This window comes from Apium graveolens, chromosome 11 (genome assembly GCF_009905375.1).
Source record: "Apium graveolens cultivar Ventura chromosome 11, ASM990537v1, whole genome shotgun sequence".
Classification (NCBI taxonomy): domain Eukaryota; kingdom Viridiplantae; phylum Streptophyta; class Magnoliopsida; order Apiales; family Apiaceae; genus Apium; species Apium graveolens.
In genome coordinates, this window is record NC_133657.1 from 30545310 (window position 1) to 30571298 (window position 25989).

Here is a 25989-nt window from a genome sequence, read left to right on the forward strand (position 1 = left end):
TTTGCTCTCGGCTTTCAAGGAAAAAGCAAGGAAGAAAAATCCAAAGTCCAGGCTCCACTCAAGCATAAATTCCATGGTTTGTTTTATGGATTCTACATTTCATAACTTAGCTTGGGTATGATTTTAAGCTCTTGATTATAATGGATTCATGGCTAATTAATTCACCAAAGATTAGGGTGAATAGTGTTTTCAAATTTTAACTTTGTGTTTCTTAATTTCATTTGCAAGATCAAGGTTATATAAGGATAGATCAAGGTTCTTTGAGGCTCCCTAGTAACTTTCCACCCTCCAAGAAAGGTATAAATCTTCACACCCTTTAGTAATAAGTTTGAATGTTGAAGTTTGGAGATGGTTTGGATGGATGAGTAGTAATTTGAATGATAAGCATGATTCGAGCTTAATTATTAAGTAGTTTAGTTGAATTTAGAGGTGTTATAATATATGATTGGATTGAGATCCTTGAGCTTATTATGACTGAAATCAGTAGCATTGATGTGTATCTTGAGTTGTTATTGATTGGTAGTTGGATTGATATGGTTTGGAATGGTAAAAAAATTGGGAAATCGCATAAACATAGCCGTCGTATTGTCCGATTTACTTTAGACTGTTTTTGCTCTTAACATCAGGACCCTAGAACTCACTGTTGGTTTTGACCATTGCCATGATTATATATTTCATGTTACGAGCTTTGTTTTGATATGTAGTTTGTTTGATTCCGATGTACGGTTTAGGAGAAACGACCGTTTTAAGTAACGGAGTTTCGCGAACGAACCATTACCTCTCGCCTTACTTGAAACATAGGTTAAAGACCAAAAAGGACTAATTGGAGTATGAAACATTTATGTAAAGTGTATTAGGCAGTTGGTAAGACACTCGCGAAAGAATCGCCTTAAAGCTCTTAATGGTTAATTTATTAAAAATGGTGGAGCCGAGGGTACTCGAGGGACTTAAGAAAATCAGTAAGCGCAAAGCGAGCGTTAGAGTCTAAATTGGTTAAAGTATAGATTTATAAGTGACTTTGGTTTAATTCCAACTTATATGTTGTTTATAGGTTACCAGACTCGTCCCAAGCCATTTATAACCCCCAGTCGCTCAGGCAAGTTTTCTATCCGTTATACTGTTGTTGTGATGTATACATTCGTATATGCATTATCTTGTGATGGATGCATAATGGTTAATTAGCAAATTCTTGCGATATATTGTAGCATGTGATATGGTATATATGCATGCATGTTTCGTATTCTTGATACATATATCTGTTGATTCATTTGATAATGCCTATGCTAGAGATAAGCGGTAATTGGCATATACCCTTAGTGTAGGGGACCCAAAGGTGAACTTTTTCTAAAACCGGGAGTCGAGGCTCCCGAGTATAATATATATATATATATTTTATTATTGAATATTATCTTGAATATTCATTCGAGGGCTTATGACCCCGTATAATTATTATTGAATATTATTTTGAATATTCATTCGAGGGCTTATGACTCTGATTATTTACTAAATAATATTCTTTATTTTATTAAAGAATAATGTGTCGATAATTAAACTTACTTTTGATTATTCAAATAAAGATATTACTTTCGTATAAGTATATCTTTGGTTATTTAATATTCATTTCAAGTATAAGTTTTACAACTTCTACTTCAATTATTTTTATAAAGATTATTCTTTATGGGAATATTATTTAAATAATAATATTCAGATATTTTCTAATATATTGGGACTGATTTATTTTATTAAATCAGCATCACTCCAAACATTCTTAAAAATATTTTGCGAGTCTTCAAAATGATTTTAAAAGTTAGAACGGATCCCAAAACTCATTTTTATATTTAAGATCCTCCTTTCGAAGGGGATTTAAATACTCGCTCAAAACCTGAGGGATCCGGCTCTGTGGTGTATTGTATATTTGTAACAAGGTTGCTATTTTGATAAAAGAGTTTTTGATTACTTACCCAACACTCGGGAAGTAAAATTCTTGGAACAATTTAATCCATTAACAGGCATCGCCTGGGAAATATCGGTGAGTTTTCCTTTCCAACTAGATACGACTTCTTGGTGGAGCCGTATCAACAAGTTTCTACTTGGGGAAAGGGGGGACGAGCTTTACATTTCAGAGTCATGGATTTCATCTGAACTAGGAGTGGTGTAAGTGGTCGAGTGGCGCCGGCCCAGCCTTATTATATTGGCCCAAGTGGCCTGGAAGTTCCGCTAAGACGGTCCATTCCTTAGGAGTCCAGTTTTCGGTTGACAAGTAGATCCGACAGGTTCTCCTCTACATGTAGAAAATGGTGGGGTTGCACTACTACGACTGATCATCGTAAGTGGTCATCCTGGTGCGGCAAACTCCCGTAATGAGTTCATCATCCAATTGGATATTTCTGCAACACTACCCAGAGCACTTCGATAGAAAGGCTACGGTTGGGCGATTGTTGAGTGTTGGCAGGGTCAAGTTTTCAAAATGATGTTTGCATCAAATGAAGTATCTCATAACTTCATTTTATTTTGATGATATTTTAAAGAATGATTCTATACAAGTTTTGTCTTGTAGCTTAATCTTTGGGATGAACTATTTATACATTGAACGGTGGTAGTTCAAGTAGTATTCGGAAAAGATATAAGTATATTGGAGTATCTTGTAACTTCATCTTTTAAACTTATATCTAGTTAATGATTGTCTTATGAATGACAAAGGTTTCAGAAAAACGTTGAGACAAGGTTAGATATATGAGATCACCTTGCAATGATATTTTTATAAAGTTATAAACTGGAACTCTGTGGATGTTATACATGTCAGAGGATTTCAAATATTGTGAAAAGTTTATATATATATATATATACTGAATATTTTGCGACTTGGTCGCGTTAAGATATCAAACTTGGTTCATTTCTTCTTGACCAAGACTTTCTTGAGTACTATGAGAATGCTCATATATTGTTAATCATTATACACATTATTTTGGTGGGCTTGTTGCTCACCCTTGCTTTCTTCTTTCATCACACAACAACAGATAGAAAGGATGAATAAGACCAAGCTTCCAATTCGCAAGCGGTTAGAAAATGTTCCGCAGTTTTCCGGAAGCATTGATGCCGCCGTAGCTGAGGTAGGAGCTACCAATAGGCTAGGTTTTCAACTATTGATGAACCAGACTTATGTATAATATGAATTGTAATAATGGCAAAGAAATGTAAATTTATTCAGAAACCCTTTTGAGGTGTAATGGCTTATAATTGTGGAATAAAATGACTTGTGTTATTTTTTTGTAGTCATCTCTGGGACTATAACTTGTGGTGTGTGTGTGTATATTGTTGGGTCACAGTACGCAGCAGTTGGTTGATTGTTAAGATTAAATATTATTAAGGGAGATGGAACTCGTGACGACCCGGATCCCCGACCCCGGATCTGGGGGTGTTACACTTACCTCTGGCGAATCTTCACTATCTTCTTCCTCGATCTCATCTTCCAAGATACATTCATCTGATTCGTCTTCGACTTGATTTTTTTCTTGTTTATCTGTATTGTTGGTTGATTAGGATCAGGCAAATACTTATCCAAGCCAAGTTTTTTAAACTTTGCTCTGTTTTCGAGCATACGATTCTTTCTAATTTCCTCGTAAGTATTCCCTGCTGATAATGTCTATGCCGGTACCTGCAAGAAATCATTATTAGTACCAACAAGCTGCATTATCACTGTTGAAGATATACACTAGAAATAAAAATTATTACAATTTTATTACCTCAACAACGGTGGTCTCGGCTACACTATTGCCTTCATGTAAATTCAATTTTCTCCTCGCTGATGCAACTGTATCGACCACTGGTTCTTTCTTTTCTGGAGTCACTATAACTTGCTTTTTACATTGTCGTGGTGATAAAACCCTCATTGGCAACTCAAGTGCTTTCTGATTTGCCTTCTTCCTTTTTTCTTGTTGCTGCTGGAGCTGGTGAGGAGTGATGAATTTACGCTTCACTCCCTCCCTCGTGATGACACATGTAATAATGCTCTTCCTCGGACATACAATTACGTGTGTTTGCATCTGAACCGAGGGCTCGACTGCTTTGTCAACTACAATGTCAACATACAGATCCATCTCTCTATCATGTTCGCATCGATCAATAAGCTCTAGCAGTTCTTTACCTTTAGTCAAAAGCTTCCAACCATTGCCATCTCTCCTATATACTCCTCCAATTTCCGTCAAATGCAAATCGTCCTTGACGTATTCCATAAGAACTGAATACGAAAATTTTTCGGTTGGTACTTTGGCTACTTTCAAGGTCTTTCCATCAGAAAAGACAGTCTTCTTGAAGATTCCATCATAGTGACGTACAACAGTTATTAGTTTCTCGTCCATCCTACACAAATGTAAAAAACGATGATTAAAGAAGGCACAAGTAATTGCAAATTAGCTAGTAATTTCTGCACCAAAATTTGGACAGAAAATTCAGGCAACTAATTTAGAAAGTTATAAACTACAGAGGTAATTAAATTGAGCAACAACAGATAAAAATTAACTAATTATGAAGTCAAAAAAATTAAACAACATCAAGTAATTAAAATGAGCAATATCAAATTTAAAGAAATACAATAAGGGAACTAATTTGGACACATGAACTAAATTATGACAGAAAATTAAGGCAACTACAGAGGTTCTGATTTGTCCTTAATTAAATAAAATACAACATTATAATCAAACTACAGGTTCTTCTTGATTTTGTTCAATGGGAAATTCTGTTTTAGGGATATCATCCCTGAACCAATTAAATTCACCATCTTCAATATGAATTTCATGTCCATGGTCGATATCATGATGGTCGTCATTCTGATCATATGCATTTTCTTGTTCAGCATCACACCACTCCCTCGATAATTTTTTAATGACATGATACACCATACTCTCAGTCGGATCTTCCGCATAAAATACTTGTTGCACCTGGGATGCAATGATATAAGGTTCTGATTTGGAAATGGTCTTTTTAAAATTCACCTTGGTAAGACCATATTAATCCTTCTCTTCTTGGTACCAAGTGCACCTGAAAAGAACCACTAAAAAAACTCCCCAATAATCTACTTTAACGATTTCTTCAACTAATCCGTAGTAATTGACAGCCCCGACTTTTGGATTATCATCTTTCGAACTCGCAAAACTTATCATTTTAGCAGTCAAAATACACCGCTGTTTTGGGTTGTGCATTTTGAATCTCTGCTCTTTGTGTAAACGATTTCCATTTACCACGTAGCCACTGAACCTCCTGGCCGTTCGATTAGGAACCAAAGAAAGAACTTGTAAATCAGATGAAACTTCCCCCTTTTTCCCACCACCTCTTTTAACCACTTCCAGAAATCTTCGGAGTGTGCTTGTTCTCTCTTGCATTTTTTTAAATTTGAATCAGCTTCCACTAACACACGGTGATCCCTACGAAAATATTAAGCTAAGAATTAATTCAAATAGTTTAAGAGGAAAACAAGTTCAAATATTCTAGTACTCGACAAATAAAGGAGGGGGTAAATTAATTACTGAATCAATGTCTCAATTTCCTTTTTGCCGCAATTGAAAAGAATGTAAGTATGACAAGCTTCCCAAACTGAATCTTTTAACTGGATAACTTTGCCATCTTTATTCTTTCTGCCTCCAATATGATATTCTGCATTTATTGGACACTTTTCAAAATCAGTTAACGGTTCACCACCCAAAAACCTTGAGCAGAATGTAACGCACTCCTCTGCCAAATAGCCTTCCACAATTGAACCTTCTGGTCCGGCCTTATTATGGACATAGTTTTTCAATTTGCAAAGGTATCGCTCAATAGGATACATGCAGCGAAGGTGCTCAGGTCCACCCTATTCGATCTCTCTACACAAATGAACGGGGAGGTGCATCATGACATCAAAAAAGGCATGGGGGAAATTATCTCAAATTCACATAAGATTTCGACAATTTCATCCAATCGAATGGCCTTACTCCAGAGATCTCGAAGAAATGCACTAAATTTTATCAACGGCTTCGCAACATCAGCTTTGACAGATTTCTTCACAGCAAATTGCAACAGATACTGAAGTATAAAATGCACACCATGGCTCTAATACCCCAATACCTTCCTCTCATTTGTATGTACATAAGACTAATAATAGAGGCACAGCCGTAAGGTAATTTCGCATTCTTCAATATCTTGCAAAATATATCTTTCTCCTTATTTGACATGTCAAATAAGGCTGCATTAATTTCATATGATTTCCCATAAGCAGATTCCACCGGATTAAGGGACTTCTGTATTCCCATTTCTTGTAAATCAAATCGGGATGCCAAATGATCTTTTGACTTGCCACTAATGTTAAGCAAGGTACCTAATATATTCTCGCAAATGTTCTTTTCGATGTGCATGACATCGAGGTTATGTCTTAATGGATTATGCTTCCAATAAGACAAATCGAAAAAAATGGACTTCTTTTTAAAAGGGATGCCACTTTCACGCTTTCTTTTTTTATTTTCCCCAAATTGGTTTTTAAACCTAAACAACAGATGTTCAACCTCTGTTCCCGTCAACGGTTCTGCAATCTGCCTCATCTCAATTGCCCCATTAAATTTTTTCTTGTCAAACCTCCATTTGTGGGAAGGATCAAGAAACCTACGATGACTCATATAGCACATCTTCCGGCTGTGTTTTAAATATTCTGAGCAGGTCTCGTAATGGCACACCGGGCATGCTAAGTTACCCTTTGTGCTCCAACCGGACAACATAGCATATCCCAGAAAGTCGCTAATGGTCCAGAGCACCTCTGCCCTTAAATTAAAGTTTTGATCAGTCATGGAATCATAAGTTTGGATGCCAATATCCCACAACTCTTTCAACTCGGCGATTAATGGTTGCATATATATGTCGATACTGTTTGAAGGAGAATGTGGATCCGATATCAACGTCGAAAGAATTAAATTTTCTTGTTTCATGCAAATCCAAGGAGGCAGGTTCTAGTTTACTAGAACAATAGGCCATGTACTATGAGTTAAACTCATTGTACGATATGGACAGAATTCATCAGCGGCTACATCTAGTCTTACATTTTGAATTTCCGAAGAAAATTCAGGATAGTTAGTGTCCATCATCTTCCAAGCTAAGGCATCAGCCGAATGCCTTAGCTTCCCATCTTCTACCCGTCCCGTTGCATGCCAAGTCATGAGTTTAGAAAATTCTTTGTACATGACAATTCTTTGCAACCTAGGTTTAAGGGAAAAGTATCTCATGACGTTTGCTGGCACCTTGCTAATAATTCTCTCTGGATCATTATTAGCAGCAGACCATTTCTTTTCTTGTAAACCCACCTCAAAACCCCGCATTTATCACAAACTATTTTATCCTTATTATCGCCCCAATACAACATGCAACTGTTGGGGCGGGCATGTATTTTTTGATAATGCAGACCTAAGTCCTTGATTATATTTTTAGCAACAGTAAAAGATATAGGTACATTAGCTAAAGGAAAGGCCTCTTTAATCATAACTAATAACTCACTAAAGCCCGACTCGGTAATTCCATGAAGACACTTTAAATGGTAAAGTCGGATAATAAAAGTTAGACGAGAAAATTTTGTGCAGCCCGGATATAACGGTTTTTCCCTCCTCGAAAAGGCGATAAAATTTTTTAGCCTCCGCATTTGGTCCTACTATTACATTCTGAAATCTCCTACCCGTACAATCAAACATCTCTTCTAAATTATCCACGAAGGCAGTCCCCGCTTTACAATCCTTAAAATAGGTCCTATTTCTTAATTTGGCTCCTGAAATCCTATAAATCCATTGGACCTGTGACAGAGATGGTCCCCTGCAGATTAGGTGATCATAAATTACATCTGCACTATGCCACTTACGATCATCACAATCTTTACAGGGGCACTTTAATTCATCACCAACATAAAAAAGGGCAAATGCCTTCTCAACAAAATCTTTTATCCCCTTTTCATATTCTTTATTGTATCTTGGAAGTCGTATCCAGCTTATATTATCATAACCAGTTTCCATTTCTAAAATCTACCGCTAACAAATTCAACAGATTGTGCACCTATAAGTCATCATAATATTAATGTCTACTATATCAATATATATTAATACATACCAACAGTAGTCTAACCAGCTGGACCAGTTTTACTAGTAGAATATATAAACATTTCCCCTAATTAGAAATATCGACAATATATATAATAATCTTGTCGCGTTAACAGTTGAGGTAAACGTAGATGCATATCACTAAACAGAAAAATACCAACTATTCATAAAGGATTGTGAGTATATAAACAAAAAAACAAGTACCGTATCATGCATAAACAGAAAAACCTCTGCATTCATACCATAAAACTATTCACTTATTCCGTTAACAAATAAGAATAAATACCAACTTATTAAGTAGCATAACCAACTTGAAGAACAGTATATCATGCATATCACTAAACTAACCCATACCCAAACATCATGCATAAACCCAATAATACGCAAAATAAACCCAATCGATCACAAAAGAAACCCAATCGAACACATAAACAACCCAGAACACAAAATAAACCCAATCAAACAAATACAATAATTAATTATTAAACACATAAACATATAAACCCAGTGAAAGCTCTTTACCTTAATGCAAGCTTTTTACCTAGTGAAATGCTTCAAAAATCGAAGAACCCCCAAATGGCCTGAAAAACTTTAATCCCCTGAAATGCAAGATATAAACTGTTAGTAAAACAATATATACAACTAAATGCAAGAGTGAAAAATGAAAATAAAGATGTATTACCAGTTAATCGAAGAACCCCCAAATCGAAGAACTCTAATTACCTATAAAACAAAAATCGATGTGTTAGTAACCCTAATTGAAGAAAGTGTGTGCATTTGTGTATTTAAGTACCAGTTAATCCATGCTTCAATTAGGATGCGAGCGTGAATCAAAGAAGAGAATCATTTTTTTCAAAGTGCGTGTGTTTGTGTATCGAGAAGAAAGTGTGTATGTGTGTGTGTGTGTGTGTTTTTGTGTATCGAGAGAGAGTGTCTGAGTGCATTGTGAGTGTGTTAGTGTGTTAGCATAGTTTTTAGTTGGGGGGAAAAACTACCGCCCAGATAATTCACCTCGGGAATAGCATATTTCTATTTATTTTTTTATAAATTAATTTTTTATTTAATTAAATAAGTAAAAAATGTTTTTTTAATTTTATATATTATTATTTGTTTTTGAAATAAAATTTAATAATTTTAAAAACAATTATAATATTAAATATAATATTTTAAAATTATGAATCATGTAGAATATAATTTAGATTGTAAATTTATGATAATATAATTACTTTAATAAAAAAATAAAAAAATACCTATTGTAACATCAGGTGCTAGTGTTACATGTCATGTAACACCATCATTTTCACGTAACACTAGGTAAATGGCTATTGTAACACCAATTTCATGGTGTTACAATAGACCTTAACTTTCTGAGCTACCGCAACGAAATGCTTGTAACGCTTTGGAAAAAGCATTGTAGTAGGCCGTTTATGGCGTAGTGCGTGGTTGTGACAGTATTTTGTTCACCTTGAGAGTGAACCTCTATTTGAATTGAAAGGGATTTATCCAGGTTTTTGTTATATACTATGGTCACAAACCCTTGTCTTTCTTGCAAAGAACTGGCACTTGAAGGTGCATAATATCCTTCTTCCCCAATAATTGGATCATTGGCACTATACTCTAGCTTCAATTATCAAAGCAATCTCATCTAGGGTTTTGAGGGGAGTTGATCCTACTAGAGAACCCTCCAATTAAATTGGAGAGGTTTTAAGTAGCTCCCCGTCAGGAGTACTACCTTCAAACCTTATGGCCTGTGAAGGCTCATTGGCACATGAAGGTGCAAGAATATGCACATGGTCTTTAGTAAAAACTAATGAAACCCTTGTGTTTGTGATGTTATCATCAAGGTCTACCTCATGATGTAGCGTCTCACCATCTAATTGTTAGTTATGAGCGGTGAACACAGTTTCGGAATCGTGTCACTTGATTGTGGCAGGGCTTGAGAAGTTGATTTAAGCCCTTTATTGAATGAAGAAGAAATTTTAGAAGAGTAGTGATCTCAGTGGTGAGTGTTTGCAACTCCCCCAGTAAAAGAGGGAGTTTCAAGTGATGTTCTCTCCAAGTGTGTTCCAACCTCATGACGTCTTTCACCTTTTTGAGAGTGCTCAAGAAGGGGTGCAGAGTATGTACAAGGTACATCTGGGAGAATTCTTTGTTCAATAGTGACACCTTATTGAAAAGATGCCACTAGAGCCTATTTTGATCCCTTATTTAAATCTGCATCTCTTTGAAAAGTTACAGAAGTGTCCAATTGAGTGATCAACTCTATTTCTTCTTTCTTGGTTCTTGACCAGGTGACTCTCACTCTCACTTGGTTTCTCTCCACTCTTATCAATCATATTCAGATTTGTGGGCTTTCTCTTTTTTTACGAACTTCACTCTTTTGAGAGGATAAACCAGTTGCCTTACTAGCATCTAAAGGTTTTGAAGAAATGGTTTTAGCTATGGAAGGCCCCTGTGGGTTGTCCTATTTTTCTACTTCTGCGGGACCATAAGCCATAGATGTACTAGAATTAGAAATACTTCTCATGTCAGGCATAGGGTAGGGGTAAATCCTAAATTTCTCTGACATAAAGTTAGTGATACTTAGACTTGCTCCTACTTGTTTTTTCTTGTTCATTTGTCTAAATAGAACTTTGGATACTAACTTAGAAATGCCTATTAGAATTTGATCTATACCATCAGTTAAATTAATATCATTAACCTTATGGTTCAAGGCAGACATTATAAATCTAGGGAAGAAAATTTCCTTACCTCCAGTCTCCAGAGACATTGTGAGCCTTGTGCTTAGCTCACTCAGGATTAGACTTCCAACATCCAATTATCTGTTGTAGGACATTAAGAGACCACCTTTTGAACTACACTGGAGATGTTGTTGTTGTGGAATAAAAACCTGAGTACTTTAGTATTTAATGCTAGGGTTGGTGAGCTTCGAGCTTTAATGGCTGCTCTTGCATTCAGGATTATCGGTCCTTGCAAGATGCCTACGTATCTCTGTGTTGTAGAGAATCAAGCCAATCATAGTTCTAGATTGAGGGGTAGAGCCCTTTATATAGAGGTGATTCTAGGGTTAGACTTCTGTTGGGAGACTTGGTGGATAAGTCTCCAACTTAGATGGTGATTAGGAGTCCTCTTGAGGGAGGAAATCCAGAACCATCTATGTAGGACTTTGAGACTGTTTAGAACACATGTCTCTGCTTTTCCAGCCGTATTGGGCCTCGTCCGTAAACAGCTCGTGTTCGTGGACTTGGACGACCTCCGCTGGTGGGCCTTTGTTGTTTGGGTCGTTATAGCCCTGTTACGAAGCTTTGGACCAGACAAGCCTGCTATGAAGCTTGGACCAGACAGGTCTGTATTGGACTTTTTGGAAAAGAAGCCCTCGTGTAATTAATGCGGCATTTAATGTGTCTTTAGGATGTATTTTCTATCCATATCATTTTCCCCATAATTTTCGTGAATACTTCTCGAGTTTTCGTGGAAATTATAATGGTCTAATCGTGACTCAGGGTACTTTTGGCCCTTCTCAGGTATCGGCCCTTCACGGGTATCGGCCCTTCATGGGTATCTCCACGTTATCGTAAAGTATGGAGCGAGCTACACGTTTACAACGGCTTATTAGTGTGAGTATACACACTTAAGGCCCCCGTAGAGGCTATTTGGATAGTGTTCAACATTAAACGGTCCTAATCGGGACTATAATCGAGCATTTATCACCCCTTAACCTTCGTCAAGGTTAATTATAGGGTGAAAGCTGCTAATTGGCCCTAATCGGGGCTAATCGACCCCAATCGGGGCTAATTTCTAGGTACAAGTTGCTAATTACGCTTAAAAAAAACCTAATTTCAAGTTATAATGCACTAATTGGCCTTAATCGAGGCTAATTAGCCCTAATCGGGGCTAATTAAGACTAATCAGTATGCATAAGACACTATTATCCCTAATGCACATTAATTATAAGAGTGAATAGGTTAAGCGGCCCTAATCTAGGCTAATTTCATCATACAAATCACTAATTATCCCTAATTTGGGTTGATTATGCTTGATATACACTAATCAGCACTAATCTGGGCTTAATTTCACTAATCGACCCTAATTTGGGCTTAATCTCAAAATCCTGAAAATTTAAAAAATTTCTGATTTTTTTCTATTTTTTTGAATTTTTTAAAAAAAATTCGAGGGGGGGTAATCGGGGTCGAGCAGAACCTTCTGGGGCAGGAGGCTCTGCTCGGCCTCAAGCCCCCAAATTGGGCTACTCGGCCACTTTGGAGGAGAACCTCCTGGTCGGCCAGTTCTTGGTTGGCCTGGAGGTGGTTGCCCAGGGGTTCCTGCCCCTCACTTTTTTTTTGATCTTCTCACTAAGATTTTTAGGTTTCTACTCACCTTACTATGCTCTTATGGTCCTTGTTGTCCATGAAATTAATTTCAAAGTTGCCTTTGAGTTCCTCAGGGTTCTGTTATGGCTGTTTTAGCGAATGTTCTGATTCATCCTGGTGGACGTTCTATACTCGTTCTTGCTGAATGCTATGTGTTCTACTGAACTTGCCCTTTGTAGGAAGTCTTGTACTCCATTAAATTTGTCTAAACTTCTCTTGTAGGATGTTACGCACTCCATCCAACTCGTTCTCGTAGACGTTCTAGTCTTCACGAAACTTGGTTCCGCTGGGAGTTATCCTTTTCTAAAAATCTCGAAAGGACATCTCAAGGAGGCCTCTGGAGCAAATTTTGAAGGCCTCAAGGCTCTCCTACAAGAGCTTTTAGTGAGTAAAAAGACCTTAACTTGTTGGCTGGTAGGCCAAGGCCACTACAGACGTAAGTTGTGACCGACATGGCTTTGATACGAAGGCTCCTAGTGGGCCAAAAGGCCTCAACATGTTGGCTAGTCGGCCGACGTTTCCCCGCACGTAAGTTGTGGCTGTCATGGCTCTGATATAGAGGCTCCTGTAGGCCAAAAGGCCTCAACATGTTGGATGGACGACCGGGGCTTCCCCGCACATAAGTTGTGGGCGTCATAGCTCTGATACAGAGGCTCCTGGTAGGCCAAAATGCCTCCATTTGTTGCATGGTCGGCCGGGGCTTCCCCGCATGTAGGTTGTGGCCGTCACGGCTCTAATACGGAGGCTCCTGGTAGGCCAAAAGGACTCCATTTGTTGCCTGGTCGGCCGGGGCTTCCTCACACATAAGTTATGACCGTCACGGCTCTGATATTGAGGCTCCTGGTAGGCCAAAAGGCCTCTATTTGTTGCTTGGTCGGCCGGGGCTTCCCCGTAGATAAGTTGTAGCCGTCACGGCTCTCGAAGGCTCCTGGTAGGCTAAAAGGCCTCCATTTATTGCCTGGTCGGTCGGAGCTTCCCCGCATGGAAGTTGTGGCTGTCATGGCTCTGGTATGGACGTTCGGGAGTGATCTTAATATTTACCAGTTTTTCTAACCATGGTGATTAACATAATTGTTCGTTAATTAAGGCTAATGACTTGTATTTAGTTTCAGCCAGGCTTTTTTCGGAAGACTGATACGATAAGCTGTGTCCTGCATCGCTTTTCCCGTTTATAATTATCGTGTTCTATTACCTTTTGATCATTTTTTCTCACCATTTCCGGTGTTCTTTTAACGAGGTACCTGCTAGCGCGAACCATCCTAACTTACGACCTGATGTAGCAGGTGACCTATTTCCTATAAAAGAAGATGAGAAGTGCTCATTTTCATTCACACCTTCATTTCTCAACTTCTCAAATTCTCAAATTCTCTCAAGCTCTTAACTCTCTTCAAGTTTTCCAAGAATGTCAGGTGGACAAGGCCCTGTCAAGTCCTCTTTCTCCGAGAAGGAAGCTATGCATAAGAGGGCTACTCTACGCTCACTCCAAGGTATAGCTCTTATCTCCCCCTTCTCAATTAATCATTGTTTGAACAGTTTGAAGAGTATGTTGGATGAGAGGGCGGACGAGTACCCTAGTACCGTCCATTTCGATGCATTCCATCATCGAAGTATGCTTCGCGAAAAGGATGTCGAGGTGATTAAGTCAACTTACTCCTGGCCCGACTGCTTGAGGGTTCATAGAGCTAAGCCAAGTGAGAGGGCTTGTAACCTTTGCCATCAAAGGATGTTTGTGTTCAAGGCGGCCTTTAATTCCGGGCTGAGGTTCCCTCTGGCACCCCTTCATTCTGAGGCTTCTCGCCGAACTCAAGATCCTTCCATGCCAGCTCTACCCTAACGGGTGGTCTTTCATCATTCTATTCATAGTGAGATGCCATGACTTAGGCACCCCCTAGAGCATAATAATGTTCCGCAATATCTTCATGATGAAGGCTTCTCCTATGACTCCACCTGGTTGGGTAGTGATTCAACACCGAGCCGACGTTCCTCAAATGGTGAACACAAGTTCCATCAATGACTCAAAGCACAATTGGAACAAGAAGTTTGTGGTCGTTGAGTGGAAGGATGGAGACTGGGGGCTTACTTCAGATGTGATTTTAGTAGCCCAGTTGATAGTTCCCACTTCATTCTCAACCTTTCTGATGCCGAGCTTCATGCCCGAGACCTCCTTATTGACGATGACAGAAGGACCCTTATTGGGAATTCATGAAATAAGTCAAGCTTGTCGAGGCTGGCCTTAGCTGCCTCTCTATAGAGGGTATTTATCCTTGTTTTCCCTTACTTTATGCAAGTTTATTCTTACATCTATTTCTTTTCCTCTTATTTCAGCTGCTAAGGCTCTTGACGCCAAATCCAAGCTGAGCGATGCCGTTACTGGCAGGATGGCAAGAGATGTTGTTAAGAAGGCCAATCATGTTCCTAAAGTCCCTACCTTCCTCGAGGCATCAGGATCTGGCCTTAAGAGGACCAAGGACTTTGACGGGAGTGCTCGGAGCCCCTACGAGCCCGGATGGGGTATTTCTTCAAACAACTCCGTTCTCGGCAACCCATTTCTTGCCCTTGAGTGGTCGAAAAACTGCATCACTCCTCCCGACCTCTTATTCGTCTCTTCTGGTGAGAAACTCCTTGAGGCTGAGATGTTGGGAGCTCAAGCCCTCTATCAGGTATGTTTCTCCTAGTGTAAATTTTCGTTTAAGTTCTCTTTTTTTAGAACTTGGAAAATATTGTATGGATCACTCCTTGGGGGCTCGGCCCTTCTTACTCAAACTCATATTTTCTTTACCAGGCCAATGCCTATTTCACAGTGTCCTCTACTCTAGCTGTGAAAATGAGAGGCGACTACAATGTATTGCAGGATTCCATAAAGCAGATGACTATCTCCTCGGGGGAGTGAGAGTCTAGGGCTCATGAGGTGGAGGGCAAGCTTGCCATCATGGAGAAGAAATATGCTAGCTCGGAGGAAAAGAGGAAGAAGGAATGTAAAGACCTCGAGGCTACTTATCACAGATCCACTAGGTTCACCACGATGATGGACTAGCACGATGACGAGATGCGCCTTGTCAACTGGCAATAGGTTGGAATAGGGGAATCAAAGACGCTCAAGGCGTACGGCTGAATGTGGTTGATCCAAGCCTTCTGTATTGCCCTTGGGAGCTTCCTGTCATTGACCTATCTGGGAAAGCTTCTAGATATGTGCCCTCGACTCCTCGCATGAGGCCTCGGTCGAGCTCCAGTCATTCGGGTTCCGGTTCCGGCTCTAAAGGCAAAACCCCCTCGGATAGCCCCAAGTCCAGGGCAGCCCTTCGAGGGAAGATAAAGGAGCCGATTCCAGGGAGCAGTGGTTCTTCTTCTGAGGAAGGGTCAGACGGAGAGGGGGAGGATTCCTCTGATGAGTGAATGATGTGGCCTTGCATGATTTTAATTTTTTTAGACCTTGTTTATTTTAACTTTTATCGGTTTGTAACCTATCGGTCCTTCGGGACTTTGACTTATGATCCTTCAGAATCTTTATTTATGCAATTTGTTTGATCTCATTTCATACTTGTCTTTTATTTTCGGTATTTGGTCCTTCGGGACATTCATTATTTAGATGCTCGTACTTAAATAAATTGGTAGACAAGATGATAGAAATAAACTTGCATAAATAGATAATATCCCAAAAAAATGGGTTCAACCCCTACGTAAGATGGTTTTATCGACCTTATTTAAAAACTTAATCCTAAGTACTAGGAATATGTAGTGAATGTCTGAAACATAATAAGCCTTCAGGTTTGAAGCATGCCAAGTACGAGGCACTTCATCACCATTCAGGGTCTCTAACTTGTAGGATCCTCGTCCCAGTGTCTTCCTGACCTTATAAGGTCCTTCCCAGTTAGGGGCTATCTTTCCTCTCTCCCCTACACCTGATTCCTCAATCTTTCTCAGAACCAAGTCTCCCTGCTGAAAGAACCTTTCTATAACCCGTCTTTTGTAATAGAGGGAGGCTCTTCGTTGATGCTCTGTATTGCGGGCGTTCGCCTCATCCCTAACCTCGTTAATAAGATCGAGGGCGAGCCTCATGCCTTATTCATTTGTCTCTGGCTCGTAAGCTTCAATCCTAGGGGATCCATGAGTGATCTCAAGGGGCACCACTACCTCGGCTCCGTAAGCCATCATGAATGGGGTAGCTTCAGTTTTCACTTTACAGGTGCTACGATATGCCCATATTATAGGCAGCAACCCATCCACCCAAGTTTCTCGAGCGTTCCACCCTCTTCTTAATTCCGTAAAGGATGATTCTGTTAGCTACTTCTGCTTGCCCGTTTGCCTGAGGATCTGCAACCGAGGTGAAACGAAGTTCTGTGCTATTATCATCGTAGTACTCTCTGAACTCTGCATTATCAAATTATTTCCCATTATCCATGACAAGGATGCGTGGGATTACATACCGGCATATCACATTTTCCGAGAAGAATTGGGAAATTTTTTTGGTGGTTATCTTGGCTAGTGCCTTAGACTCAATCCACTTCGTGAAGTAGTCTATTGCTACCATAATGAACTTCCTATGTCCCGATGCTACAGGAAATGGTCCAAGTATGTCCATTCCCCACATTGCAAAGGGATGGGTGTGTTGATCGACGTAAGCCTCTCTGGGTGTGTTGCATCGGCTAGCATAGTTGACCAGTAGAACCCCAAGCTAGTTATCTTGTGAGCGAGGGCCCTCCCCCCAAGTGTTGTCCACAAATTCCTTCATGTGCTTCTTTAAGTGCCTCCTTTGCTTCAAGAGGTCTTAAGCATTTTAAGTACGGAATAACAAAGCACCTTTTATAAAGAAGGCATTCAATCAATGAGTATCTCAATGCTCTCACCGACAGCTTGCGTGCCTCCTGGGCATCATCGGGGAGCCACCCAGTTTTTAAGTGGGCTTTGATCGTGTTTATCCAACAGCTTTCCATACCAACCGGTGCTATCAGATTTATGACATAAATAGTAGGGGTCTTTAAGACCTGGAAGTAAATACTTCTTGGAAAGTTCTTGATTTCAGACGAGGCGAACTGAGATAAGGCATCCGCCATAGTGTTCTCCTCTCTCCGAACATGTTCTGCATACCATTCATCGAACTGGGTCAGTATTCCCTTTACGACTCTCAGGTACTTGGCCAAAGTATCATCCTTGGCCTCGAACTCCCCATTAAATTGAGCAACTACAAGTTTTGAGTCTTCACAGACCTTCAGATTTTTGGCCCTCGTGGCTCTAGCCAAGCCTAAGCCAGCTATCAATGCTTCATATTCGGTTTCATTATTCGTAGTTGCAAAATCCAACTTCAAAGCATACTCAATGATAAACCCATAAGGGCTTTGAAATACTAGGCCTACGCCACTAGATTTTGTTTTGGACGCTCCGTCAAAATGGAGAACCCGATATTCTTTCAGAGCCATTTCTTCATCCTTCTCCCCTACTTCTGGGGTTACTATCTCTTGCCCCCTGACTTTTTGGTCGTTAATAGTACATTCAACCACGAAGTCTGCTAAGGCCTGAGCCTTGATGGCCGTTCGAGGCTTATATTTAATATCAAATTCCCCTAGCTCAATTTCCCACTTCATGAGCCTTCCACTGGCCTTTAGGCTATGAAGAATGTTCCTCAGGGGTTGGTCCGTCAGGACTTCAATCTTGTGAGCCTGGAAGTATGGTCTTAACTTCCTCGAGGCTGTGATGAGAGAAAGCGCAAACTTCTCCGTGGTGGAGTAATTCAGCTCTGCTCCATGGAGCACCTTGCTTACGTAGTATATAGACTTTTGGAGCTTCTGCTCTTCCTTCATGAGGATCGCACTCACGGCTTGTTCATATACCGCGAGGTACAAATAGAGAGTGTCCTCCTGACTTGGTTTAGCCAAGAACGGGCCTTCAGTCATGTACTTCTTCAGCTGTTCAAAGGCATCCTGGCTCTCAGCTATCCATTCAAAGTCCTTCACCTTCTTAAGGATTTTAAAATAGGGCAGGCATTTATCTTCAGACTTGGAGATGAACCTCCCTAGAGCTGCAATTCTTCATGTCAGCTTCTAAATGTCCTTGATTTAGCGTGGTGGCTCCATGTGTAGGATGGCTTTGATCTTGCTGGGGTTGGCCTCTATCCCCCACTTAGAGACCATATGACCCAAAAAATTTCCAGACCCAATGCCAAAAGCATACTTGGATGGGTTTAAAATTATCTTGTGGTGTCTCAACACCTCAAATACCTCTCTGAGGTGGCTAATATGATTGGCCCCAATTAGGCTTTTGACTAACATGTCATCAACATAGACCTCCATGGTCTTCCCAATTAGATAGGCAAATAACTTGTTTACCAGTCTTTGGTAAGTAGCTCCTGCATTCTTAAGTACAAAAGCCATAACAAGATAACATAATACACCAAAGTCAGTTATGAAAGATACTTTGGGGGTGTCATCCTTAAGCATTCTAATATGATTGTAACCACTGAAGCCATCCATAAAGTTTAGCATCACGTTTACAACAGTGGTATCGATCAGGGTATCAATCCTTGGTAGGGGGTAACAGTTCTTGGTATATGCATTATTTAAATCAGTAAAGTCAATACACATCATCCACTTTCCATTGGCTTTCTTAACCATTACAGAGTTGGCCAACCATTCAGGGAATTGTACTTCCTCAATAAATCCAGCTTTTAAAAGCTTCTCGACCTCCTTCTTAATGGCTTCAAGCCTATCAGGGGCATAAGTTTTCTTCTTTTGCTTTACAGCCTTTCGAGTTGGATCAACGTTCAACCTATGAGTTATAAGGATCGGGTCAATCCCAGGCATATCAGCTGCTGTCCAATCGAATACAACATTGTTCTCTTGGAGGAAAGTTGTTATTCGACCCTTCAAGGGCTTGTCCAAAGATGCCCCAATGTATGTGACCTTTTTCGGGTCTAAGGGATCTAAGGGAATTAGGACCAAGTCCTCAGTTGGCTTTCCTCGTAGTTCGTCATTCTCTCGGACATCCATGTCTTCTATGGGGAGAACTTGCCCCCTGTTCCATCGGGCCTAAGTTCTATAACATAGAAACTGCGGGCCATAGATAATATCTCTAAAAAATGGGTTCAACCCTTACATAAGATGGTTTCGTCGACCTTATTTAAAAACTTAATCCTAAGTACTAGGAATATGTAGTGAATGTTCTAAATATAATAAGCCTTCAGGTTTGAAGCATGCCAAGTACGAGGCACTTCATCACCATTCAGGGTCTCTAACTTATAGGATCCTCGTCCCAGTGTCTTCCTGGCCTTATAAGGTCCTTCCTTGTTAGGGGCTAGAATTCCTCTCTCCCCTACACCTGATGCCTCAATCTTCCTCAGAACCAAGTCTCCCTACTGAAAGAAGAGGGAGGCTCTTCATTGATGCTCTGCATTACGGGCGTTGGCCTCATCCCTAACCTCATCAATAAGATCGAGGGCGAGCCTCATGCCTTCTTTGTTTGTCTCTAGCTCGTAAGCTTCGATGCTAGGAGATCCATGAGTGATCTCAAGGGGCACCATTGCCTTAGCTCCGTAAGCCATCATGAATGGGGTAGCTTCAGTTGTCGCTTTACAGGTGGTACGATATGCCCATAGTATATCCAGCAACTCATCCACCCAAGTGTTACTCAAGCGTTCCACCCTCTTCTTAAGTCCATAAAGGATGATTCTGTTAGCAACTTCCGCTTGCCCGTTTGCCTGAGATTGTGCAACCGAGGTGAAATGAAGTTCTGTGTTGTTATCATCGCAGTACTCTCTGAACTCTGCATTATCAAATTGTTTCCCATTATCCATGACAAGGATGCGTGGGATTACATACTGGCATATCACATTTTTCGAGAAGAATTGGGAAATTTTCTTGGTGGTTATCTTGGCTAGTGCCTTAGACTCAATCCACTTCATGAAGTAGTCTATTGCTACCACAATGAACTTCCTCTATCCCGATGCTACAGGAAATGGTCCAAGTATGTCCATTCCTCACATTGCAAAAGGGATGGGTGTGTTAATCGACATAAGCCTCTCTGGGGGCTGTCATACTATTGGAGCGTGCCTCTATCACATGTCATAATTTTTCACATAAGCCTTTGCATTGGCTAGTAGAACCCTAAGCTAGTTATCTTGTGAGTGAGGGCCCTGCCCCCCAAGTATTGTCTACAAATCCCTTCATGTGCTTCTTTAAGTGCCTCCTTTGCTTCAAGAGGTCTTAAGCATTTTAAGTACGGAATAACAAAGGACCTTTTGTAAATAAGGCCTTCAATCAATGAGTATCTCAATGCTCTCATCGACAACTTGTGTGCCTCCTGGGCATCATCGGGGAGCCACCCAGTTTCTAAGTGGGTTTTGATTGGGTCTATCCAACAGCTTGCCATACAAACCGGTGCTATCAGACTTATGACATGAATAGTAGGGGTCTTCAAGACCTGGAAGTAAATAATTCTTGGAAAGTTCTTGATTTCAGACGAGGCGAACTGAGATAAGGCATCCGCCATAGTGTTCTCCTCTCTCCGAACATGTTCTGCATACCATTCATCGAACTGAGTCAGTATTCCCTTTACGACTCTTAGGTACTTGGCTAAAGTATCATCCTTGGCCTCAAACTCCCCATTAACTTGAGCAACTACAAGTCTCGAGTCTCCACAGACCTTCAGGTTTTTGGCCCTCGCGGCTCTAGCCAAGCCTAAGCCAGCTATCAATGCTTCATATTCTGCTTCATTGTTCGTAGTTGGAAAATCTAACTTCAAAGCATACTCAATCACAAACCATTAAGGGATTTGCAATACTAGGCCTGTGCCACTAGATTTTATTTTGGATTCTCCGTCAAAATAGAGAACCCAATACTTTTTCAGAGCTGTTTCTTCATCCTTCTCCCCTACTTCTAGGGTTACTATCTCTTGCCCCCCGACTTCTTGGTCGTTAATAGTACATTTGACCATGAAGTTTGTTAAGGACTGAGCCTTGATGGTCGTTCAAGGCTTATACTTAATATTAAATTCCCCTAGCTCAATTGCCCACTTCATGATCCTTCCACTAGCCTTCGGGCTATGAAAAATGCTCTTCAGGGGTTGGTCCGTCAGGACTTCAATCTTGTAAGCGTGGAAGTATGGTCTTAACTATCTCGAGGCTGTGATCAGAGCAAGCGCGAACTTCTCCGTTGTGGAGTAATTCAGGTCTGCTCCATGGAGCACCTTGCTTACGTAGTATACAGACTTTTGGAGCTTCTGCTCTTCCTTCACGAGGACCGCACTCACGGCTTGTTCAGATACCGTGAGGTACAAATAGAGAGTGTCATCCTGACTTGGTTTAGCCAAAAATGCGGCTTCAGTCATGTACTTCTTCAGCTGTTCAAAGGCCTCTTGGCTCTCAGCTGTCCATTCGAAGTCCTTCATCTTCTTAAGGGTTTTGAAAAAGGGCAGGCATTTATCTTCAGACTTGGAGATGAACCTCCCTAGAGCTGCAATTCTTCCTGTCAGCTTCTGAACGTCCTTGATGGAGCGTGGCCGCGCGAAATCTCCATAGCCAATTTTCCATGTCTAGGATGGCTTTGATCTTGTCGGGGTTGGCCTCTATCCCTCTCTTAGAGACCATATGACCCAAAAAAAATTCAGACCCAATGCCAAAAGCACACTTGGATGTGTTTAACATAATCTTGTGGTATCTCAACACCTCAAATGCCTCTCTGAGGTAGATAATATGATCGGCCCTGATTTGGCTTTTGACTAACATGTCATCAACATAGACCTCCATTGTTTTCCCAATTAGATGGGCAAATAACTTGTTTACCAATCTTTAGTAAGTAGCTCCTGCATTCTTAAGTACAAAAGCCATAACAAGATAACATAATACAACAAAGTCAGTTATGAAAGATACTTTGGGGGTGTCATCCTTAAGCATTCTAATCTGATTGTAACCACTGAAGCCATCCATAAAGTTTACCATCGCATTTCCAGCAATGGCATCGATCAGGGTATCAATCCTTGGTAGGGGTAACAGTTCTTGGTACATGCATCATTTAAATCAGTGAAGTCAATACACATCATCCACTTTCCATTGGCTTTCTTAACCATTACAGGGTTGGCCAACCATTCAGGGAATTGTACTTCCTCAATAAATCTAGCTTCTAAAAGCTTCTCGACCTCCTTCTTAATGGCTTCCAGTCTATCAGGGGCATAAGTTCTCTTCTTTTTCTTTACAGCCTTTCGAGTTGGATCAACCTTCAACCTATGAGTTATAAGGTTCGGGTCAATCCCAGGCATTTTAGCTACTGTCCAAGTGAATGCATCATTGTTCTCTTGGAGAAAAGTTTTTATTCGATCCTTCAAGGGCTTGTCCAAAGATGCCCCAATGTATGTGACCTTTTCTGGGTCTAAGGGATCAAAGGGAATTGGGACCAAGTCCTCAGCTGGCTTTCCTCATAGTTCGTCATTCTCTCAGACATCATGTATTCTATGGGGAGAACCTGCCCCCCGGTTCTATCGGGCCTAAGTGTTATGACATAGAAACTGTGGGCCATTTTATGATCTCCTCTTGCTTCTCCAACACTGTTCCTAGTTGGGAACTTCAGTACCATATGGTAAGTTGAGGGCACAACCTTAAAAGTGTGGATCCCTGTCCTACCAATGATGGCATTGTAGGTAGAGGCTGCCTTCACAACTTGAAAGTTCAACATTTGCGTGGCCTCCCTGGGCTCTTCCCCGATTATTATGGCAAGTTGTATTGCTCCCTTGACTTTACATTCCATATGGTTAAACCCGTAGATGGGTGCGTCGGATGGAGTTAGTTGAGAGTCATTGTAGCCCATCCTTATGAATGTATTATGGAACAGAATGTCCACGAAAGCTCCATTGTCCACTAGGACCCTCATAACATGACAATTTCCAATTATCGGAGTGATAACCAGAGGATCATCCTGAAGAAATTTCAAACCTTCAAGGTCTGGGTCACCGAATTTAAGTGTCATCTATGACTTGGAACGATTAGATGGTTCCCTAACTATGCTCATTACTTCTCTTACATATGCTTTTCGGGAGTTCCTTATAGTGCCAGCTGCTATAGGACCCCCTGAGATTATATTGATTACTGGCCCTCGGGGATGTGGGTTATGATCTCTGTCGTTACCCCTCCGATCGTCATCTCTTCGATCATTATCTCTCTTTTGGCCTCCGGCCTCTTCATCCTTGGTGAAACGTCCAAACTTTCCCCTTCAGATCAAATACTCAATCTCATCCTTGAGTTGCCTACAATCATCAGTTTCATGACTGATATTTTTGTGAAACCTGTAGTACCTACACTCTTCTCTTTTCTCGGGGTCCCCTCTTCGTGGCTTCGGCCATTTGAAGTCTTTGTCCTTCTCAATTTCCATAAGGATATGGCTCCTTGGAGCGTTCAACCTCGCATACTCAACAAACCTTGGTTGCTAATTTTTCTTAGAAGATGAGGAGTCAAAGCATTTGCTAATTAATGGATACTTGTCCTTAGCGTCACATTCCTGATCCGTCTTCCTCTTCTTGTTTCCAGTAGGTTCATTATTCACAGCTTTCTTCCTCATATTCTCCTCCACCATGATATACTTTCTGGCTCTATCCTGGAGCTGCAGCATACTCTCGGGAGGGCGTTTAGCCAGGGATATCTTAAAGAACTCATCTCTAGTCCCTTGCTATAGGGATATCATAATTACCTTATCATCAAGATCAGGGACCTTCAAAGCCTCCTTCGTAAATCTATTCAGATACTCTCTCAAGGAATCCTTTGCTCCTTGGATTATGCCCATGAGCGAGGCTGAACTCTTCTCGTGCACTCTGCCACTTATGAATTTCTTGATAAAAGCTTGGCTCAAGTCCTTAAATGATCCAATAGAGTTCGGGGGCAGACGACTGTGCCACCTTTGAGCCATACCCGATAGGGTTTGAGGGAAGGCCCGACACTTAATAGCGTCGTTCACGGGCTGTAGTAGCAGGGCATTAGAGAATGTCCTAACATGATTAGCAGGGTCGCTAGTACCATCGTATGCTTTGATGGTGGGAATTTTCAACTTCCTCGAGATGTGAGTGTTCATTATCTCATCAGTGAATGGTGGGTTTGGATCATCGGGATCTCCCAGGGGCATAAGATCACTTGGATCAGCCCTTGAGGAAACTGCCCTTCTTGGTATTGGACAATCCAGATCTATGATTGGGGGACGACCTCTTCATATTGGAGCAAGTGAGGATCTTAGAGTCAGTTATGCTTCTAGGTCATGTTTCAACCTTTGGATCTCAGCTTCATGAGCCCTGATCCTCTCTTGAACGTCTTGAGGAATCATCCCTTGAGTGCTCGCGGAGCGTTGTTCTGTATCAGCCATTGGTTTTTTACCAGCACGTCTCCTTCTTGGAGCAACATCATCATCAGATGATTCGAAGTCTCTTTCAGTATAAGGTTCGGAGAATTCTTGATCTTCCAGAATAGGAGCCAAGCCACGCATGTATTGGGGCATCCGCCCTTGTGCTTCACCCCTATCAGAGTGTCCACTCCCTCCAACTTCAGGGTATAGAGGCATCCCGTAAGGGGGGTTAGTGGTCACGATCGTCGAGTACTCATACCAACAGGTTGAGAGTTCACAGGTGCATGTATCTGCTGCAATTGAGGATTCTTCCCTTGAGGAGTGGGGGGATTCGACCCTTGTGGATGAGCCTCAGTTGCCCCTACCAGGGTTCCTCCTTAGGGGGAGGCATAAGTTGAGTGAGGTGGTACTTCCACCACTGATGTGATTGTTCATTGTGAAACATGAGTGTTTGTTCCACCATTGCCTCTTCGTTGTGTATTCACCATGGTTGTTGTAGTCTTCCCAAAGATGGCGCCAAATGTTGTGGAATAAAAACTTGAGTACTTTAGTATTTAATACTAGGGTTGGTGAGCTTCGAGCTTTAATGGATGCTCTTGCATTCGGGACTATCGGTCCTTGTAAGATGCCTACGTATCTCTGTGTTGTAGAGAATCAAGCCAAAAACATAGTTCTAGATTGAGGGGTAGAGCCTTTTATATAGAGGTGAGTCTAGGGTTAGACTTTTGTTGGGAGACTTGGTAGACAAGTCTCCAACTTAGATGGTGATGAGGAGTCCTCTTGAGGGAGGAGATCCAGAACCTTCTATGTAGAACTTTGAGTCCGTTTAGAACACATGTCTCTGCTCTTCCAGCTGTATTGGGCCTAGTCCGTGAACAGCTCGTGTTTGTGGACTTAGACGACCTCCGCTGGTGGGCCTTGGTTGTTTGGGCCGTTATAGCCCTGTTACGAAGCTTTGGACCAGACAGGCCTGCTTTGAAGCTTGGACCAGACAGGTCTGTATTGGACTTTTCGGACAAGAAGCCCAAGTGTAATTAATGTGACATTTAATGTGTCTTTAGGATATATTTTCTATCCATATCAGTTGTCAAACCTAGTCTTTCTATAGGTGAAAGCCCTGATCAAAGTGTCAAACACAAATGAACATTCTCTCTTGAGATGCTTCTTATTTAGCCTGGCTAGATCAATTTTATCATCATAGTGAATGAAGTT

The 25989-nt window shown here is 40.9% G+C and overlaps 3 protein-coding genes across 3 annotated transcripts; all 3 read right to left on the reverse strand.

The window, feature by feature from the left end:
• Nucleotides 1-16658: 16658 nt before the first annotated feature.
• Nucleotides 16659-19452, reverse strand: LOC141695434 (uncharacterized). The gene is made up of 4 exons (XM_074499680.1): nt 18880-19452; nt 18751-18819; nt 17469-18420; nt 16659-16840 (listed from the first exon to the last, which is right to left on the reverse strand). The coding sequence occupies exons 1-4, from the start codon at nt 19450-19452 to the stop codon at nt 16659-16661; spliced, it is 1776 nt and encodes a 591-aa protein (XP_074355781.1).
• A 386-nt stretch (nt 19453-19838) lies between these two features.
• Nucleotides 19839-20255, reverse strand: LOC141695435 (uncharacterized). The gene has a single exon (XM_074499681.1). The coding sequence runs from the start codon at nt 20253-20255 to the stop codon at nt 19839-19841; it is 417 nt and encodes a 138-aa protein (XP_074355782.1).
• Nucleotides 20256-22420: 2165 nt separating this feature from the next.
• LOC141695436 (uncharacterized) lies at nt 22421-23418 on the reverse strand. The gene is made up of 2 exons (XM_074499682.1): nt 22918-23418; nt 22421-22864 (listed from the first exon to the last, which is right to left on the reverse strand). The coding sequence occupies exons 1-2, from the start codon at nt 23416-23418 to the stop codon at nt 22421-22423; spliced, it is 945 nt and encodes a 314-aa protein (XP_074355783.1).
• Nucleotides 23419-25989: the final 2571 nt, after the last annotated feature.

Bases quoted from the DNA above. Each gene is read 5' to 3' on its own strand.
- LOC141695434 (XM_074499680.1), bottom strand. From the start codon at position 19,452: ATGGATGTCCGAGAGAATGACGAACTACGAGGAAAGCCAACTGAGGAC. The intron at 18,820-18,879 runs GTATCTTTCATA...TTTGTACTTAAG, and splicing joins TTAAGGATGACACCCCCAAA to AATGCAGGAGCTACTTACCA. The intron at 16,841-17,468 runs GTATTTACTTCC...TTGATAATGCAG, and splicing joins AATCAAGAACTTTCCAAGAA to AGTTCAGAGAGTACTACGAT.
- LOC141695435 (XM_074499681.1), bottom strand. From the start codon at position 20,255: ATGGATAATGGGAAACAATTTGATAATGCAGAGTTCAGAGAGTACTGC.
- LOC141695436 (XM_074499682.1), bottom strand. From the start codon at position 23,418: ATGACACTTAAATTCGGTGACCCAGACCTTGAAGGTTTGAAATTTCTT. The intron at 22,865-22,917 runs GTTCTCCCCATA...CTATGAGGAAAG, and splicing joins CCGATAGAACCGGGGGGCAG to CCAGCTGAGGACTTGGTCCC.